This window comes from Delphinapterus leucas, chromosome 17 (genome assembly GCF_059928025.1).
Source record: "Delphinapterus leucas isolate spDelLeu-1000000601 "Yukka" chromosome 17, BTC_Dleu_Yukka2, whole genome shotgun sequence".
In the NCBI taxonomy this organism is placed as follows: domain Eukaryota; kingdom Metazoa; phylum Chordata; class Mammalia; order Artiodactyla; family Monodontidae; genus Delphinapterus; species Delphinapterus leucas.
The window spans coordinates 10,478,078-10,499,268 of record NC_143145.1 but is presented as its reverse complement, the minus strand read 5'-3'; the positions used below and the strand labels follow the sequence as shown (position 1 = coordinate 10,499,268).

Below are 21,191 nucleotides of genomic sequence, written 5' to 3'. Positions count from 1 at the left end.
AAAGCTGCAACACATCTTCATCTGATTCTACAGTTTCTCTCGTCCTCTGCACAGCCAGCCTTGCTGAGACAGAGAAGCCTCCCTCTGCCTCGGTCTCTGAATCACACTGTTACTACAGAGCAGACCCCCTCCATAGACACGGGACAGGAGGAGGAAATAAACCTTTACTGTGTTAAGCCATGGAGGCGCGGGGGTTAATTTGTTACTGCAGCACATCCTCGCCTATCCTAGCTACTACAACATGCAAAGTGATTAAAACAGTGCCCGGCATGTAGCAGGCACACCACAAAACACTCATTGTCATTACTATTTGTATAGTAAACATTAACCATAAGAATTATGAAAACTTTACCTGCCTGAAGGCTCTGAGGATAAGATCAGGTCCATTTTTGTTTAAAAGAGATACTGATAAGCAACTGTTAGGGGCATCCTAAAGCAGCCAGCACCAACCAGAGACTCCCTCCTCCACACTTAGTCCTCTCCTCTGGCTAGTGAGACTCCCTCCTCCAACAGGCGCTAATTTCTTTCTCCCCCTTTCCTCTTCTCCTTTTCCTTCCGTCTTCTCTCACAGATCCACAGCTCTAAAAACGTTAAGTCTTTCAAGCATCAAAATGCTGTTCTGTGAGTCTGTTTCAAGTGGAGTTAACACCTGACAGCCACATAACCACAATCACACACATTTTAAATGAAAAGTGTTATTCACTGCAAGTAAAACTCACAAGATGAAAATCAATCGTATTTCAAATGCATTATTTGAACTTCCTATTTAAAACACTTTTAATGTAAATCCTTAAAAGAAGAAAAAAAAAGGAAAAACAAAACATGTTAAAATTTGGCCTGGGGATACCAGGATTTCTGTATATTGAATGTATTTAAGACAAGGTACACCTGTACTAATGAATGTACAATTCAAATCCTATACAGGGAATTATGGTTTAGTTATACAGTGAAATACTATGTAGCCTGTTAAAGTGATTCTGCAATTTTATCTGTATGGTCATGGAGAGCTAACAAGCTTTAAAAACAAGCCTGCATGTAAAGCAATTATACTCCAATAGAGATGTTAAAAAACAAAACAAAACAAAACACTAACTGGAAAAGACATACGCACGCCCATGTTCACTGCAGAATTATATATAATAGCCAAGACATGGAAGCAACCTAAGTGTCCATCAGTGGATCAATGGATAAAGAAAATGTGGTAGATAGATAGATAGTGGAATATTATTCAGCACACACAAAAAAGGAAATCTTTCCATTTGCAACAACATGGGTAGACCTTAAGGCATTATGCTAAGTGAGATAAATCAGACAGAGAAAGACAAATACCATATGATCCCACTTATATGTGGAATCTAAAAAAATTAAAACCAGCAAACTCATAGATATGGAGAAGATATTGGTGGTTGCCAGAGCTTGCGGATGGGGGTGGGCAAAATGGGTGAAGGGGGTTAAAGATACAAACTTCCAGTTATAAAATAACTAAGTCATGCATATACACACTACCAAACGTAAAATAGATAGCTAGTGGGAAGCAGCCGCATAGCACAGGGAGAGCAGCTCGGTGCTTTGTGACCACCTAGAGGGGTGGGATAGGGAGGGTGGGAGGGAGGGAGACGCAAGAGGGAAGGGATATGGGGATATATATCTATATGTATAGCTGATTCACTCTGTTATAAAGCAGAAACTAACACACCATTGTAAAGCAATTATACTCCAATAAAGATGTTAAAATAAATAAATAAAAACAAGTCTTCAAAATATATGTATAACACAAGCTTGTTTAAAAAAACAAAACTGATTTGGTAGCAAAACCTGACCTGACCTGAATTCACTTGGTGGTTAGCTTGGACTTGAATTGAGGTGGGACTCCTCACTTATCCCACTTCATGTAACTATTCACCTGAGAAGTCACTAGGGGGCATTGCATAATATATGGCATATGCACCCTGTCAACCTTCTGGAATCTATAAAGTTCTGAATTTTGAAAAACATCTAACCCCAAGGGTTCTGGATAAGAGACTGTGGAGTTGGATGTTACACACACACACACACACACAATGTGTGTGTGTGTGTTAGTGTATAAATTATCAGTATCTCTGTGTATAAATCTGTGAAACTGTTTCAAAGGACAACTATAATATTAGTATTCACAGAAGTTAGAATTATGTAATGATCTTTATTTAAAATTTCTGAAATTTTTCTAGTAAACACATACAACTTTTACAACAGAAAGGAAAAAGAAAACCTTCTCCTTCTTACCCATCCTCCCATTCATATGGACAGATCTCATTTCATGAAATGTCCTACAATACTAATTGGCAATGAAGCATGTCAGGACGTAAGGGGGTGGCTGGCAGATCACAAGGTGAAACCTTCCAATTACGGATTACCATTCTGCAAAATGATGAGGTTTTAAAAATGTATCATATAATCCAGAGCACCCAGGGGCTACCAGTTTACTACTGAGGAGACCCAGGCTTTCAGCACTTTTCCATGTTTCAGAGAAGAACTTGAGAAATAATCTGTTTGCTACAAACCTAGATCCAATCTGCACATTTCCAACCATTCTCATTTGAAGGGGAAAAAAAGAAGAAAAATTAAAAAACAATCCTTAACTCAAACCACAACAGTCTGCAGTCAGAGACTGCAAACAGGAAATGCTACGCAGCTGGAGAAATCTCGGCTTTGCTGCAACAGCTCTGAAGCAATATCTGCCCTCTAACTGCTAGAGGAGGTGCAGGCTCTTATGCAAGCTACAGCAGTGTCCAAAGGCCTAGGGAAGAGAAGGAAGCAGAGGCACAGAGTCCCGGCTGGACTGGAATCCTCCTGGGCACCTACTATTTCAAAACAGCTTTCACATATATTTCTAAAACTGCTGCTACATTGAGGCTCTTAGGGTATGGTTTAAACGGTTTTCCTGTGCCCACTGAGAATCTATTTCAATCTACTCCTTTCCCGTCCCATTTTTGTGGTTTGATAATTAAATGGATGCAATGCTCTGCTGACTCCCTAACTTCTTCGTCAGGATCACAGGATGATGGCCTGACACTGGGGTGTAGAGCAGACCCAGCACTGTTTAGCAAGTAATGACTTTACTGCTTTCCTTGTAATAGTTAACAAAAAGGAAAAAGAAAAAAAGACTGAACATAATTTTGGTACTATATATTTAATCAAATAAAAATATTTAGAAACAGCTAAAATTCAAGATCACCCTGTTTTTCTTCTTTTTTTTCTTTTCTTACAAGGAAGGCTTAATCATTAATACATTAACTAAAGGGCATTTGTAAGTAGAAGGAACCAAATGTATAATGGCACGGAAGCAAGAAACAGCCGATGCTCCAGCAACAACAAATCATTTGCTGTGTCTGGAGCTGACTGATTACGAAGGCATCTTTGAACTGAAGGAAGGACAAGTCCAGAGAGACTGGTACATCAACTAAAGAAATATTTCTAATAATTTTTTTTAAATGCTACTATCTACTAAGCAGATTATGAACTAAACCTACAAAAGATACTTCACAGAAAAGCCCACACGCTTAAAACCTTGCCAGAAACATATTAAAAACATCAGCAAAATAGATCACGTCCACATTTCTCTGGCCTCTCACCACTAAAAGGCAGCATTCCCCAGACATATTCCAACATGATGAACGGATTCACTTCTGGGAGGAAACAGCTGATCACCTTGTGAGAATAGTGACCACACAGAGGTCTTTAACTAGAGGTAAAAATTCAAAAGACAGAGAAAGACTGGTTTAGAAAACCTGCAACAGTTAAAAGGAAGTAGGAAGTGGTCTAAAGGAATAGTAGAGGTGAGAGTTTGGTTTTTGGTCTGTGCATTTGTTATATTCTGAAACTGTTATATAACAATAGCTATATTACTAAAGACTTTCCCCAACAATAGCTATATTATTAAAGACTTTTTCCAACTTTCTCTCCCTGGCTAGAATCTGATAATTTATTTTTATTAACCTTATTATTAAAAAAAAATTATAGACTGACAAAAAGTTGCAGAAATAGTACAGAGAGGTTCCTTGTACCCATCAACCCACTTCTCTCAAGAGTAATATGTTTCGTGTGCTATAAACCACATTATCAAAACCCGGAAATCAACACTGGCACAAGATGATCAACCAGGCTCCAGGCCTTACTTGAATTTCACCAGTTTTTGCATGCACTTACTTTTTGGTACGTCTCTGTGTATATTTCTATGACATTTTACCACATGTATAGATATGGTACAGCTATACCACAGTCAAGACAGAGAACTGTTCCGTCAACACAAAGGAACTCCCTTGGGTTCTTCCTTTATAGTTAACACCCTTGCCCCTGCCTCCAACCCCTGTTCTCTATCTCTGTAATTTTGGATGATTTAGACTTAACTCAGAAAAATACATAAATGGCAAAGTTATCCTGTAAAAAGTCACTGTTTTATGGAACTTCTTATTTTTACTTTGAGACGTCAGAAGCCCACAGTGGTAGAAAGAACACGAAAGAAAGAAACAAAAGACCTTCCTGTATGTACTTGGGTAGTTCCCACTGGACAGGCAAGTCCCCGATCCTATTCCTGCCCCAGTACCTAGATTCCCAGGTGCTGACAGCAAGCAGATATCTCAGCACTGGCTCTCACAACAGGGAAGGGACGAGGCTGAACTGCCAGGGATGAGGGCTCTATCAGAGGGGGTTCTTTGGAAAGTCGCATTCTCTGGAACTTCTAGTGAATAACTTTGTCCCAACCAGGAAAAGTGCATATGCTCTAATGCTGACACTAAGTGAAATCCACAGAAACACAAAGTTGCTTAGAACATGTGATTTCATCTATGTGAGGGGAAAAGTGCAGAAAAAGAGGACCAGAAAGACAAACCCGAAATATCAATGAAGGCTCTCTCAGGGTAAGAAGGATACAAAAGAGAACCTGCGATTTTCTCTTTGAATTCTAAAATTTCCCAACTAGGCAGGTGTTTCATTTTATAATCAGAAAAAAATACATAGAGTCCCTGCAGTGGCCATTAATGCCACAGTGGTATTAATATTAATGTACTTTACTAATATGGTAACAATCCACTGTGCGTGACTCAAGGAATTTGCAGTTTATAATGTTTCTCACATGGGTCATAGGATCTGATTCTCACATAAGCAACAGGGTAGGAAGGGAGGTACTTTTCCCCCATTCTTCCAGGGAGGAAATTCATGCTTATAAGTTAGGCGAAGTTAACCTTATGTCACTCAGTCCTTATGTCAAAGGACATAACAAAGCCTCTGATTTCTGATGACAGTGGTTCTCAAGTCCCCAAGGTCGAAAGTATTTTCATAATAATACTAAGAAGTTTTACCTGACCTTTTCACTGTCTTGACACTTGCACTGATAGTGCAAAAATAATGAAGGTAAAACTGCTGGTGCCTTAGTGTGATGCAAGGTATTGCCACAAACTGCAGTCACTCTCTTCCTCATGGTCATGCTCTTGCAGTAAAAAAAAAAATAAAATAAAAGGCTATCTTCATTTAAGAATGTCCACCATGAAACAGCAGAAACGACTGATTTTATTACCTATCAACCCTTGAGTATATCTTTTTAATATTCTCTTTGATGAAATACGATGCATAGGAAGTAAAGAACTTCCAAGGCATACCAAAATAGATGGTTATCTTGAGAGAGCACATGTATGCAGTTTTTCAAGTTGCAAGTTGGACTGGCTGGTTTTGTTAGTTTTCTACTGGAACACCACTTTTTTCCTTGAAAGAGTGACTGAGACCTGGGTATTTGGCAAACATTTTCTTGAAAATGAATTACTCATCACTACAAGGTGAACAAGTGACAGTATTTGTTGCTAATGATAAAACTGGAGCTTTCAGAGAAAAGTTAAAATTTTGGAAAACCTCTGTCACCGTGAGCTTGACAGTTTCCAAACCCTTAAAGTTAATTTATATGGTTTCAGATTCATACTGCTACTAACTTTTAAGGAACCACCATCACGTTTTGACATAGTATCAAATAAAATTACTGATAATTACCTGAAAAGGCTCTTAAAGTACTTTGCTCTCTTCCCAATATATAGACCTGTATGAGACTGTAATTTTTTGTCTACTTCAAGTAAAACAACATACTGCAACAAAATGAATTAATACATTAAAAAATTCCTCAGTTTTAAATTCTAAGACAGTAAACATGGATAGAAATAGTCCACATAAACACAAACTCTTTGGTGTTCTCAAACATTTTTAAGATTGGGGTCCTAACACCCAAGTTTGAGAACTACTAGCTAACACTCTTCCAATATAATATATGTAATTCACTAATGAGGGAAACCCAAAGGAAAAAGTAAAGAAGATAGTACTTTGCAAGCTACAGAGAAACAGGAGTTGGACGACTACTGGTACAGGTTCCAGTCACCGTGTCAGATGGGCCGTTAGCACCCACAGTCTGTAGAGGCAACATCACGACTTTTGTAATTTGTGGACGCAGCACTGATGAATCCACACGAGCATGATCCTTAGTCAGGGAACTTGAGCTCAAGCCCTAATTCCACTACTTCCCAGGCATAGTATTTTTTGAAGATTTGATGCACTTATTTGCAAAATGGGATATGACTATCCATACCTGCCATTACACGGTGGGCTGCCATAAAGATCAAGCAAGAAGATGTAAGTAATAATAAGAGCTTGTATTTGTTAAGCAAATTCCACAGCAAATTCCATGTTATGTTTGGTGATTTACTTCCAGGACCTCGATCAAGGCCCACCACTACCAAGAAACAGATACTATAATTTCTTTTTACAGATAAGGAAACTAGCATTAGAGAAGTTAAGTGATTTGCCTTAGGCTAGAAAGCTGGGAGCTGGGAGTTGGGAGTCCAGGTCCGATAGCGACCAAAACCTATATTCCTCCCACCACTTACAATGCACGAGCTCTCCCATCCTGTATTATGACCTTTTTATAAAAACTATTTTCTAGGCAGTAAGAAAAGCAAGTTTCTTTAAACCTGGCTCAGTGCAGTACTCAGATGTCTATTAGTTACAGGTTAGGGACTTTCCTGGTGGCGCAGTGGATAAGACTCCGCGCTCCCAATGCAGGGGGCCCGTGTTCAATCCCTCATCAGGGAACTAGATCCCACACACATGCCACAACTAAGGAGCCCGCCTGCCACAACTAAGACCCAGCGCAACCAAAAAAAAAGCTCAGAGATGCAAGAGGTTAGAAGCTGGCTAACAAAAAGCCAGCCTCAGTCCATGTGAAGTTAACACCAACATCTGGGCAGCTCCTGGGAGTTTGCATGTAACCTCTCACTTGATCAGCGTACCTTCCAGGCTCACTGAATGTTTAGAAAAACAAAAATCTAAATGGTGGCTGAGAGAGTCACCGGCACTTAGTACATTGATGTTTTTCAGGACCAACCCTTCAGAAACTCCCAAACACAATATACTTATAATACTGATTGCCTAATAACACGACTAATAAAAGTTTTCCCTACCTAGAGTCAGTCAAAAGCAGAGCACTAGACCTGACCCCAAAACCGACACTTTCCTCCATAAAAATAAATAATATTTTAATATAAACTATTAAAATACCCATCGTGAGCAGTATCTTAATTAGAAAATGACATTTTTCAGGATTGACCATAGACCTCAACACAACAGACATTTGGATATCTGCCGGTTCAATTGAGGATACAATTTAGGAAGTCTAAAATATATACCAAGGTACCTTTTTTAAAGTCTTACTTTCTAAATTTCAACTGTATCCATTACTGCTTAATGTTTCCAGCCTTCACTAGCCTAAGAGAATAGGATTTTCAAGAATCTCCTGAGAAAAACAGCTTCCCAGGGGGGTGCTCCCCCAAACTCATCTGGGGCCTGAAGGTGCTTGCAACTGACTCAGAAACCCCTCCCTCCCCGAGGGGATTGGCTTCCTCTCCGCCCTCTGCTCTGGGGCGTGACCCCGTCAATCTTCCTGGTTTGCTCTTCCCTTTCCTGGCAAAACATGAAAAGGGAAGCAGCAAGCTGCTGGCTGTTGTCGGGTCTTACGAACTCCTGGGACTGACTTTATTCAATCAGAAGAGTGTTCCCTTAGTAACCAGCTACAATACACACTGATTCTTCTAACCTGCTCCCTCATTGGAAATGCCACCACCTTCTCTTTTCTTGGCCGGGCCGCACGGCTTGTGGTATCTCAGGTGCCCAACCAGGGACTGAACCCAGGCCACGGCAGTGAAAGCCCAGAATCCTAACCAGTAGGCCACCAGGGGACTCCCTGCCACCACCTTCTTTTAAGGGAAAATGGTTTTGTTTTTGTTTTTTAAATTAATTGAATGAAATCTTCCAGCAATTTCTTTTCTTTCTTTCTTAGACTTCTGGAAGGAGGAGGCCTGCAGCTTGGGGTATGTTTAGGGAAAGAAGACAACCAGACGGGACTTCCCTGGTGGCGCAGGGGTTGAGAGTCTGCCTTCCAATGCAGGGGACGTGGGTTCGTGCCCCGGTTCGGGAAGATCCCACATGCCGCGGAGCGGCTAGGCCCGTGAGCCATGGCCGCTGAGCCTGCGCGTCCAGAGCCTGTGCTCCGCAGGCCACAACAGTGAGAGGCCCGCGTACCGCAAAAAAAAAAAAAAAAAAGAAGACAACCAGAGCCGAGGTGCCAGGCAGTGCTGAGTAGGCTGGGAAAGACGATGGATGCAGCGACAGAATGCTGGGCTCCACCTCCTTACCGACAGCGCGCCTGAACAAGTCACAGACATAATCTCAGTGTGCCTCAGTGCACACGTCCCGGTTAAAGGTAAAACCACCACAGGGCTGTTGTGAATTGTTAAATGATAAATCCACACAAAGCACACTGCCAGGTTCCTCAGAGCATTCAGTAACTACCAGTTGTTTCCGTAGTTATTAGTTCTGTAGCTACAGTTGTTTCTGTAGTTCCATACAGAGCTAAGCAAACATAGACTACGACTGATGCTTGAATGGCCACTGACTCGTGTGGACGGCATGAAATCCACACACGAATCCCTACACACGGAAGGAACCTACAGGGTAGGAAAGTGTGGAAATGGACTGGCCCAGGAAACGTGGAAGTGATGGCTACTGACTCAAGCCACATACATTTGGTCTCCTGGAAACTAAAGGTTAGCAAGATATTCCTGTGAAAACGCCCATCTCAGGGAAAACAGAACGTCCTCCCTCACTAGTAGCCGTTTACCAGTTATTACCGAAGCGAACTGTCAGCATCTTCTTTCACTTCTTTTCTTCCCACCATAGTACCTCTGAGCAATGCCACCCACAAAAAGGCAGGCAGTACCCAGAGGAAGGAGAAATGGGAGGCCTCATCTGAATCAAAGAGATTCACATAATCTAAGATTTACAGAAATATCATGGGTTTGTCAAATAAACCCCAAAGTGTAGGAATACATAGGCCCTAAGTTAAATACCATCCTTTCTCAAATTTCTGAAAAGAAGACATATTTCTATTTTCAGCCTTTATTTTCTTTAAGATTAGCTGTCACTGTGTAAGACTAATTCAGTGGCATAAACTATCAAACAGAATTAAATTGTCAGGGAGACAGACACATACATATATTTATCTAGTGGGATAAGAAAAAAAAAGAATATTCTGATTGGTCAAATAACCAGGCTAATTTACTATAGAAAGGTAGTCTTTATTTTCCAATAGGGTGTATTCACATCTGGAAGACAGCCATTTGTACCAAGTAGATTTGTGACACGAGTCTCACGTAAGACCACAGATGCCTATTTGATATGAGTAACTGACCCAGGGTCAAGACATCTTAAGCTTGAGTTCTGGATCTTTAAAGGAGGCAAAGATGCAATGCTGAGACTGGCGAGAGGAAGAGGAGGAAACAGCTCCTCTCTTTCAGGAAGGAGCCAACAAAAGTATGATATACTTTTCCTTTGGCATCTTTCAACCTCCCACTGCTCCTATCTCTTGGGACTTAGGGGAAGAGAGACTTGATTAAATTAACTCACACACAAGTGTGGTAGCTGTGCTACACAGAACGAACCTTTCTTGACATGAACGCAGTGTGAGGGTGAGGGAGGGTAATGGGCACAATTTGAGGACACCCAGACAACACTGCCTGCCCAGTGGGTCCCCCCACCTCCATCTGTGTCTGCTCCTAGGTCAGCAGCTCCAGTGTCTCAGATTTTTAGGGATTCTTCTTGTCATCATCTACTTCTGAAACCACAGATTCCCCAAATCTTAAAATCTTTTTTCTTGGGAGGGTGTTAAAAGGATATGGGGAGTTGGGAGAGGTTAATTATTTGTAAATCAGCGACCAAAATGCATGCTGGTCTTCACACAAGTGAAGGGTGACATGTATGTTTGAAACAAAAAAAAAATCACTCTTTCAACTAATTAAAATGCAAGAGTTACTAAAACTTATCTAAACAAACACAAAAGCAAAACAATGGGAGAATGTGGAAGAGAATTCAGGTTAACAAGTTTCTTTCAGATTCAAAAAACCTACCCTGCTATTAGCTGGGCCGGAGGTACAAATTCTAGGCATTTCACAGTGGCATTTTCCTTAAATGTGACTCCATACCGAGGACCAAAAAGACTTTTATTTTTCTTTTTTGACCTCAGGATCAAGTGTTGGGAGAAGATTATTATATTGTTCTCTTTATGATCTTACTATACCTTGATCAGGCTGTAATTAAAAAAATATATATTTTATGAAATGGCTTACCAGATTTTTCAGCAGTGTGGACAGTTCCTTTGTAAGAGTAGAAAACTTGACAAAAGCGGTGCCAAGATCTGGGTTGTCTCGACTTAAAAAATTACTCCCAAACTTATCAAGAACTTGTGCATAGTTTTCTTCATTTTGTACATGATCTGAAAAGAAGAAGAAAAAGGAGTCTGAGCTACTATTTGCCACAATGACAAGTTACTCTGAACATCGATCACTAGAAACTCTCAAAAGGAAAGCAAAGAAACTCCATCAATTCTTTACTGAACATGTCTACAAGGTGGTTAGCAGTGTGCTGAGTGATCTCACTCACTCTGTCAAAGGCGGTTTCCACTTTTTCTATCAGAGCACTGAGCTCATTTATATCCCAACTAGTCCACAGACTCACCAAACACTGAGGGGTCAAATTATCATCACATTTTCAAGCAATTAAGAAACTATGATTGTCAGGAAACAAGGAGAAAATTCTCCTTAGAAAAATCAACCTTGGAATGCAAAAGAAAAATCCATGTGTTCTAACATGTTTCTTTCTCTGCAATTAATCTTAATTTCCTTTAATTTTGTCTAAGACCCAGGTCCGAGGAACAGCATTTATACAATGCTTTTTCACACATCATCTCTTGATGCAAAATGTGCAGGTGTAGATCAGGCAGTCTAGAGTTCAAGACTGGTTCCACTACCTATGAGCTTGCTACCTTAAGTTTTTTAACTTCCATGGCTATTATCCTAGCTGGCACGTGAAAGGTATCAATACAATATCTGTGAATAAATTTCCCCATTCTGAGCTTTGGTTTTCTGACCTATGAGATGGAGACCAATATTTACAAGACTGTGGTGCTGATGAGTTGATAAAAAATATACAAAAGTTTCTCAATAGAGTGAATGCTCCATAAGTAATAATAATTCCTTCCTCAAAACACTTTCTCTACTTGGCTTCCAGGATATCACACTCTCTTGACTCTTCCCACCTCATGGCTGTTCCTCTCCATCATCGTCTTTGCTGGTTCTTCATCTCCCTGGCCTCAAGTCTTTGGGCCTTTATTCTTCTATACTGACGCCCACTCTCATGGGATCTCACCTAATCTTATGGCTTTAAGTAATTTCTATTAGCTGACAACTCCCAAACTGATATTCCCAGCCCAGATCCAACCCTGAATGCAGACATATATCAAGTGCCTGTTCAATATCTCCTAGTGTTCAGTCTTAACTTGCTAAAAACAAACCCTGATGCTCTTCCCCAACTCTCTTTTTTCTACAGTGCCTCCATATCTCAGTGGGTTAATGGCAAATACATTCCTATAGTTGTTCAGGCTGAAACCCATCAAGTCACACCTGATTTTTCCTTCTCATACCCCAGATGCAATCCACTGGCCTTTACCTTTAAAAATATTACTGAAATCTGACGGCTCACCACCCACATGACTATCAACCTTATCCAACATCATCTCTTGCCTCCATCACTGCAAACCTTCCTGCAAAAGTTCCTCTGTTGCAGCTCTTGCTCCCCTACAGGCCGTTTCCAGTACAGCACCCAGTGTGATCCTGGTAAACTGTGCATTTCATCTCGTGACTCTCGGGGCAGACACTGCTATTCATCATGGCTATCCAGGTTCCCAACCCTTGCAGGCTTATGGGAAGGGATAGTGCACATCCCCACACCCTGAAGTAACAAGGCCCTGACCAAGGAAATACGAGTGGAGGTGGTGTGTACCACCTTCACGTGGCAGCATCTCAGATGCCCGTGCTCAGCTCTGCACGGCTCTCTTCCTTTGTGGTGGAGTACAGGGAAGCATGAATTTACACAGAGGCCCACAGTAGGTGTAGGATATTTATTAAACAAATAAATGAACAAAAAAGTATCTATCAAAATCATACCTTTAAGGGCTTAATTCATACAACAGCTCTTTCTTTTCAAAGCCTTCCCTTAGTTGGCAATAATCTTTCTTTGCCCATAATTCTCTGTACCTCTACTGCAGTATTTTCCACTACATCATACATTTGTGTAAGTACAGCTCTTTCCGTGCCACCGGATCACGAGAGGCAGGGGTTCCCTCTGGCTCACCTCTGCATCCCCACACAACAAACACCACTGCATGTGTTTCAGTGAGCTCGGCTTATGAAGCTAGCTTTACTGAGCTGCTGACTTGGATTCGTCGATTTCCCTTTCAGGAATTTAAGAAGCATTCACGTCTTAAGTCTCCTAGGTTGTTCAGTAATTGAACAACAAATAATTTTAAAATATTGCACTCTCAAACACACCCTCAATAACTGCATGGGAGCAACAGTATGAGCCTGGACTGGGGAACGTCCCAGGAAGAAGTCGAAATACGACGAAGGTAACAAGCGTCACAGCATCCAATGAAATGAAATGAGGCCCTAGCAACCTTCTAATCACTGCCACATTAAAAATGCATGATGCCTACAGTGGATGTCGGCATTTCAGGCTGAGATATTAAAAAAGATAAAAATGCAGCTCCAGTTACTGCCCAGGTTCACTCTGAGAAGCGGCTCAGAGAAACACAAAAGAAAGGCTACATCAGCTGCACAGGCAGGATGCACACCTTTGATGTCCCTCATAAGCTGGACCCACCCTGATACCTTCTGTCTCAGGCCAAAGGGCCTCACCCTGCCCCGGAGAACCCCACTCCACCTGCCACCCTTTCCTGCTTCTGGAGGCCAGCAAAAAAGGGGTTCAGCTGCCTGTTCATTTCAACTGCTTTCGAGGGAAGGGTCTCGGAGGTAAAACCTAAGTGGTAGGCTTTGTGTTCGTTTGCTTGAAATTATAAAATATTTCAAATGATATATCAAAATCTTTAGTTAATAAAACACCCATGTACCCACTGGCCAGTTAAGAAATAAAATACTGCAGAGTGTGTCCTCTCTCTCCCACCTGCTACCCAATCCCAGTCTCTTCCCTCCTTCCCCAGACACAACCACTATCCTCAATTTGGATTTCCATGTAGGGTTAGAAAGTACTACGAGAAGCTCTCCTTTTATGAGGGACGACAGACTCATCAAAAAATAAGATGGACTTGGCCAAGGCAGGGAGAGAGGCCACAGGAAGTTGGCTGAGAACCTTCTCTGACCCAAATGCTTTTCACAATATCATATTTAACCTTTACCAGAACTCTGCAAGGGAAGAAGTACGCTTGTGGGGCAGGTGAAACCTAAAATGTGGTGAGACAGAGGCAAAAGGTGAGACTGGATACGTACAGGCTAGATCATGGGTGCTGTATGTTTTGCCAATTCCACAACCAAAGAACTATATGCACACACGTAAGAGTGTGTGTGTATAGGTATTAATCACGTTTATATATACACACATGTATAAAATTTCCTAGTGTAGTCGCCTGTTTTAAAATATGGCAGCTAATTTAGTGAGCTGTATCTTGGAATACTACTACTAATTCTCTTGAGGGGAGAAATGATGGGAGTTAAACATCAGGTGCTCGTGCCCGGCATGTGGCACGTGCGCCTAAGAGATCAGCTAATATTACCTCTATACCCATGATTAGTTATAATATAGAAGTGCGTTTAATATCAAACAACATAGGGGCGTACGTCTCACGTTTTAAGTCTTTTCTTACATACCGCGTTACAAAGCTAACAGTGACAATTCACCCGACAGATTATATAACTACACGCATCCCTTTGTACAAAATTAAGGGTTTACCAAGCAGGTCTTCAAAGGCACGGAGGGCAAGGAAACAAGCCCCTGGCGGAGGCAGAGGCAGAAGGGAGGGACAGATTACAGAGCAGAGTAAGCAATGTGAAGGGAATGTCAGTTCAGGGCGTTAGGGGAGGAGGCGGAAATAAAGGGCTCTGGCTGGGGGCGCACCGCACAGGCATGGGAGAAAATGGCCTCCTCGGCTCAGGACACTTCGGTGAGGAAGATGAGCCGTTTTAACATGCTTGCTACGCCCAAGTGCTAGATGACTTCAGGGAGCTGGTAAAGTAGGGGCTGGGGAAGCTGGCGAAGACAGAGATAGAATAAAAGGAAAGAAAAAATAGGGTGAGAGAGAAATCTGACCCATTCACAATGGAGACTCACGCTCTTCCAATATTTGTAGGGAATTTCTGGCATTCAGGGTACTATTGCAGTGTGTAAGGCAGTAAGAGCTAGGTGACTCTTTTCAGTTCTAATAAAAGAACAAAACAGGGCTTCCCTGGTGGCGCAGTGGTTGAGAGTCCGCCTGCCGACGCAGGGGACACGGGTTCGTGCCCTGGTCCGGAAAGATCCCACATGCCGCGGAGCGGCTGGGCCCGTGAGCCATGGCCGCTGAGCCTGTGCGTCCAGAGCCTGTGCTCCGCAACGGGAGAGGCCACGACAGTGAGAGGCCCGCGTACCGCAATTAAAAAAAAAAAAAAAATTTATAAATCTTTAGCTATATTATTAAATTAATAGATTATGACCTATTATCTGATAAAAGGAACTCATACAACTCAATAGCAAAAAAACCCCCAAATAACCCAATTAAAAAATGGGCAAAGAATCTGAATAGACTTTCTCTGAAGAAGACATACAAATAGCCATCAGGTACATTAAAAGGTTTTCAACATCACTGATCATTAGGGAAATGCAAATCAAAATCAGAACGAGGTATCACTTCACATCTGTTAGTATGTCTATTATCAAGAAAGACAAGAGACAACCAGTTATCTGTTCCCATAACTGCAGCTTAGCAGCAGGAGAATCACCCAGATAGGCCCAGTCAATGTATATAACCACGGAGATAATAAAATAGATGTTTTAAGCTACTATGTTTTGGGGTAGTTGGCTATTCAGTCATGAATAACAGAAACAATCATCTACATTGCTTTTCCTTCATCCCTTTATTTCTTTGTATTCGTTAATTTCTCAAATAATCATAGAATCTTGTCATCAAAATAAATTTAATTCACTTGAAATCTTGAAGAAAAAAAAGAAGTCTACGAGATAAGTACTGTTATCACCCTTATTGTGTAGATACAAAAAACGTGCCCAAGGCCATACAGCTCATAAATAAGGGAATTTAAATTAGGGCTTTTTAACCTCTGAGCTGAGGACTTTTCCCCCATATCTTAAAGTGAGACAGACTCAGATTCCAATTCCAGGTCCATCACTTATACTTTGTGATTGCACTGATCTAGCAACTTCACTTTTTTTTATAACCTCATTCCCATCCTGTAAAATGGAGATAATAATGGCATTGACCTCACAGAGGTACTGCAGTGTTTAAGTAAGATACTGAATGGTACATGATAGACTCAATAAATTTCTACGATGACAAGGACAATACGATGGTGCACCAGCACGCTGGCCGTCCTGGGCCGGGCGGCAGGGGCTTCCAACAGTACTCTGAAATCAATGCGCCCACTCAGAGTTCACATTCCTAGCGGCTGGCAATAACAAGTGCCTTGGGAATACAGTAAAGTTCAATACTCTTTAAAAATACCTTGTATATGGGCTTCCCTGGTGGCGCAGTGGTTGAGAGTCCGCCTGCCGATGCAGGGGACGCGGGTTCGTGCCCCGGTCCGGGAGGATCCCGCGTGCCGCGGAGCGGCTGGGCCCGTGGGCCGTGGCCGCTGAGCCTGCGCGTCCGGAGCCTGTGCTCCGCAGCGGGAGAGGTCACAACAGTGAGAGGCCCACGTACCGCAAAAAAACAAAAACAAACAAACAAAAAAAAAACAAAAAAAAATACCTTGTATATTTCCCAATGAGGCCCTTCTCAGAATTTTCCGAAGCACAGCAATGATTAAACAGGCCTTTCTCTGAGGGGAGCCTGCCTGTCACCCTGTTAGACTTTACCAAACTGGGAAACTTTCACAAACCCTCCCCAACTGGCCCGCCAACCCCACCGCTGACTCTCTGACACTGTCGTTTATTAAGAACCAACTGTGTAGTGAGATCCATCACAGAGAATACCTTAAAATGCAAGACAGCTGTTTTACAGATAAGAAAAGGGAAACACAATGGTGAAGCCAGGTTAGGACCCAACTTCATTTGATTCCAAACCCATCCTTTTCCACTGACAGACACGGGAATGTGTGCCACAAACACCTATGTGGAATCTACTACATGAAAGGCTTAATGATAAATCACAAGAAAGAAAGGGGAATCAGACCTCCTGGCCCATAACAATGACAATGATATAATTATCATAACAATACTTGTTAACAGTTATTAACTGCAATAATAACAATTAATTGTAGCTAAATTTTTTGGTGACTTAATGTGCCAGGAACTGTGTCAGGTATTCTTCCTGAGAATTCAATGCTCACAAGAACATGCTAACATTACCCCGTTTTTATATATGCAGAAACTGGTTTAGGGAGGTTAAACAAGTCGCCTCAGGTCACACAGCTAATAAGAGCTGATGACACGTGCTGACTGCAGAGCCTGTGCCTTCCCTCCTACCCACCGGGTCACGCTGTGCAGCTTATGGGATTTTAGTTCCCAGACCAGGGATGGAACCCAGGCCCTGGCAATGAGAGTGCTGAGTCCTAATCACTGGACCGCCAGGGAATTCCCCAAAGCCTATGCTATCAACCAATAGGCTTGGCTAAGTGTTGGAGCCCCTAGATGTCTTCTAATTTTAGCCAGATGCCAAGTGATGGAGGGACCTGAAAATCTGGGTCTTAGTTCCAGCCTCTACCGTACGACCCTGGTCAGGCGACTAAGGCTCTTAGGGGCTTTAATTTCATCTAGAAAACAGGTCTAATAATACCCACCCAGCCTACTCCTGGAGGCTGATTACTGAGAGGTAAAGATGTCATAATTACTGTGAAAGCTCTTTGGGGAGAACAGCAGCAGCAGTAACAACAACAGAGAACACGAGAAAACCACAAAGGATTACTTCTGTTTAATGAGTATAAGGCTTGGAAGACACTCATAATAAATCCCTCCTAAAGAGCAGCCCCAACCTAATGTTCCTGGAGGCATCACCTGGTGGAGGGGCACCGTCCTGGGTGGAACAGAGACCTGGGTCTGAATCTCCCTCTGGCCCTGCCTGGCCATGTGTGACCTTGGAAAAGGCACCTAACTTTTCCGGGCTTCAGCTTCATACGTGAACTGTGATGGATAACATCTAGCAAGTACATACAAGTCCCTAAAAATATCTTCACTTTTATTACTTTCATTCACCCTGAGACCCAGGGTGAAGTTCTGATGTGATGGACATTCAAAGAGAATCCAAATATTATGGTATTTTTTGGAGGGTTCCAAGATATGTAAGACAACTGTGGGTCAAATCCCAGATCTTCCATTTACCAGCCACGGATCTAGAGCAATTTCTATAGTGTCTCTGACTCTGCTTTCTTAACTGCAATAATACCTACCTGACAGAGTTATTACGTGAAATGGATGAAAAAACCCTATAATGTGCCTCATTGTGTATCTGGCTTACGCTGCCTGTTCATGAAATGGGAGGTACCATCTCTCACTCCAAAGCAAGTCTCACTTCCTTAGTTTGCTACATTCTCTTTCCTGGGAGCCTAGCTTCTCTTCTAAGATCTTTATGCAAGTTATCTTCCATGCCAAGAATCCAGAGAAGCTTGTGTTTATCAGTTTACCCTCATGATCTTAGAGAAATCATCAGGACAAGCTGAATATATGTATTATTATACTATAGTCATACAACCTAGCCCAAGTTCCCAGTCCACCAAGCTCCATCACAATTCCAGGCCTAGCCTGCCTCTTTCAAGGTCAAAAACAAGTGTGACCTCCCAGGCAAGCTTGTCATTCACTCTCAATCTCTTGCAATGTGCGGGTTCCCAGCCTTGTGTAATCTGTTGTTATACACCAAGTCCTCAGCGGTGAGCCTGGCACATAGTTAGTGCTCAGTAAAATGCTCACTGCATGTAGTGAATTTTCCTGGAACAAGTCTTCTTTCTTCCTACAAAAAAGACTCAGCATGGGCCATGCGACAAGGATGAAAAAACAATGAACTACAGCTGCAATAATAAAGCCATGTAATACATGTCATAAATTATAGTGCTGGCATGGAGGGGCAAGTGATTCTTTTATACTATCCTACACATACTTTGTAGCACAAATCACACTTCCACAAATTTAATTCCATTTGTTTTTAAAATTACAAAAATAATTCATACACTACTACAGAGACATATAAAGATAAAAAGTATTATTTCTTTCCTTTTCTCCAATCATCTCCTTGAAACAAGCAAAGTTAATAATCTGTAGTGTAAACTTTCTCTACGCTTAAAAAATACACAAATAAGGATTTCTCCCCTTTTCTCACTTTTAAAAAAACAAATGTGGGGCTTCCCTGGTGGCACAGTGGTTAAGAATCCGCCTGCCAATGCAGGGGACACGGGTTCAAGCCCTGGTCCAGGAAGATCCCACGTGCCGCGGAGCAACTAAGCCCATGCGCCACAACTACTGAGGCTGCGCTCTAGAGCCCGCGAGCCACAACTACTGAGCCCGCAAGCCACAACTACTGAAGCCCGCGCGCCTAGCGCCCGTGCTCCGCAACAAGAGAAGCCACCGCAGTGAGAAGACCGCGCACCGCAACGAAGAGTAGTCCCTGCTTGCCGCAACTAGAGAAAGCCCGCGCGCAGCAACAAAGACCCAACACAGCCAAAAAACAAACAAATAAATAATTAAAAAACAAATGTGGTATTACATATAAAACTCCATGGCTTGCTTTTTTCCTACTGAATAAAGATAGAGAAATTCAGTACAATTAAATCTAATTATTTTAATTGTGATTATATTCCATAATAAACTCTACCACAATTCATATAACTACCCCTCTACTGAGACACTTCCAATTTTCTGCCACCAAAAACCAGTGCTGCAATAAATATTCTTATACATAAGCTCTTACGTGCTATCACTTTATCTCTGGAAGGATATATTCACAAGAGCAGAACTGTCGAGGGATAGGGTGTACATTTCAAATTTTAATTAATATTGCCATGTTCCTTCCAGAAGAGGTTGGTTGTAGCAAGTCACATCCCCAACAGCAATGCACACATGGAAGGGCGGAGCTCTCTATAAACTCATCAGCACATATATGTCATTCTTCTTCTTCTTCTTTTTTTAAAATTTATTTATTTATTTTATTTATTTATGGCTGCATTGGGTCTTCGTTGCTGCGCGCGGGCTTTTTCTCTATTTGCAACAAGTGGGGGCTACTCTTCGTTGCGGTGCGCGGGCTTCTCATTGCGGTGGCTTCTCTTGTTGTGGAGCACGGGCTCTAGATTGCAGGCTTCAGTAGTTGTGGCATGTGGGCTCAGTAGTTGTGGCTCGCAGGCTTAGTTGCTCCGCAGCTTGTGGGATCTTCCCAGAGCAGGGCTTGAACCCATGTCCCCTGCATTGACAGGCAGATTCTTATCCACTGCGCCACCAGGGAAGCCCTGTCGTTATTCTTTTTAATTCTTGCCACGTGGATATGAAGAACTTGACTATGGTAAGCCTGAGTAACTTTTTGTAATTTTCTTGTCCATTCACATTTCCTTTTCTGCCTGTTTACACACTTCGCCTGGTTTCCCATTGCTTGTCTTTTCCCTATTTGTAAAAAGACTGTCTTGCATGCGGGATGGCAATCTTTGTCGCAAGTATTTTCTCCCATTTGTCTTTTTTTTTTTTTGGCCGTGCCACACGGTTTGCAGGATCCTAGTTCCCTGACCAGGGATCGAACCCAGGCCCTTGGCAGCGAGAGCGCAGATTCCCAACCACTGGACCACCAGGGAAGTCCCTCCCACTAGTCTTTTAACTTTCTGTATGGTGTCCTTTGCCATACAGAATATTTGAAATTTCACAGAGTCAAATATACCAGTCTACGCAAAAGACTTTTGGGCTTCCTGCCTTGCTTCTACTCCTAAACCCTTCTAACGTTCAGTATTTTTTCTAAACATCGAAATCTTTAATCTAATGAAATTCATCTGTTCACACAGCAGGAAGAAGGATTCTAATGTCCTAAACCTTCTAGTATTTAGTTCAGTTTTATTTTCTTTTTAATATTTAAATACTCAATCCATCAGCAATGGGTGTATTCACATGGCATGAGGAAGAGTTCTAACTTTATTTCCTTTCTGCTGTATGAAAATACATTGCTTATTTAACATGGCCTGTTGTAGGTACCCATTCAATATCGGATAAATCGATGAACACGTGGTAAAACTTGGATGGGGCAGGTTAGGTTTCATAAGATGGTAACTGAGCAGCAACCTGAAGAATAAGTAGTTGGTTAACAAGTCAACTTGGGGTAAAGCACCTTCCAGGTAAGAGGTAATGGCCTACCATCAAGGCACCATCAAGTACCCAGGGGTTAAGAAGAGACTAACTTGGGGCCTTGGGTTTCTCCAGAGCTCACCATCTTCAGTCTAGAACCAGGCAGGTGAAGTTTAAAAGCACTGCCCTCTGGGCTTCCCTGGTGGCGCAGTGGTTGAGAGTCTGCCTGCCGGTGCAGGGGACACTGGTTCGTGCCCCGGAACGGGAAGATCCCACATGCCGCGGAACGGCTGGGCCCGTGAGCCATGGCCGCTGAGCCTGCG

The 21,191-nt window shown here is 42.2% G+C and overlaps 1 protein-coding gene across 15 annotated transcripts in view; it reads right to left on the bottom strand.

Moving 5' to 3' along the window:
- The window catches only part of ASAP1 (ArfGAP with SH3 domain, ankyrin repeat and PH domain 1), a 370,853-nt gene that overhangs the window by 127,829 nt on the left and 221,833 nt on the right, over window positions 1-21,191 (bottom strand). For all 15 annotated transcript variants that reach the window (XR_016388225.1, XM_089898507.1, XM_089898511.1 and 12 more), the window contains one exon: window positions 10,692-10,837. Coding sequence is in view for 14 of the 15 variants with exons in the window: in XM_089898507.1 (XP_089754633.1) it covers window positions 10,692-10,837 (146 nt within the window). In the remaining variant the exon portion in view is untranslated. The remainder of the gene's footprint in view (window positions 1-10,691; window positions 10,838-21,191) is intronic.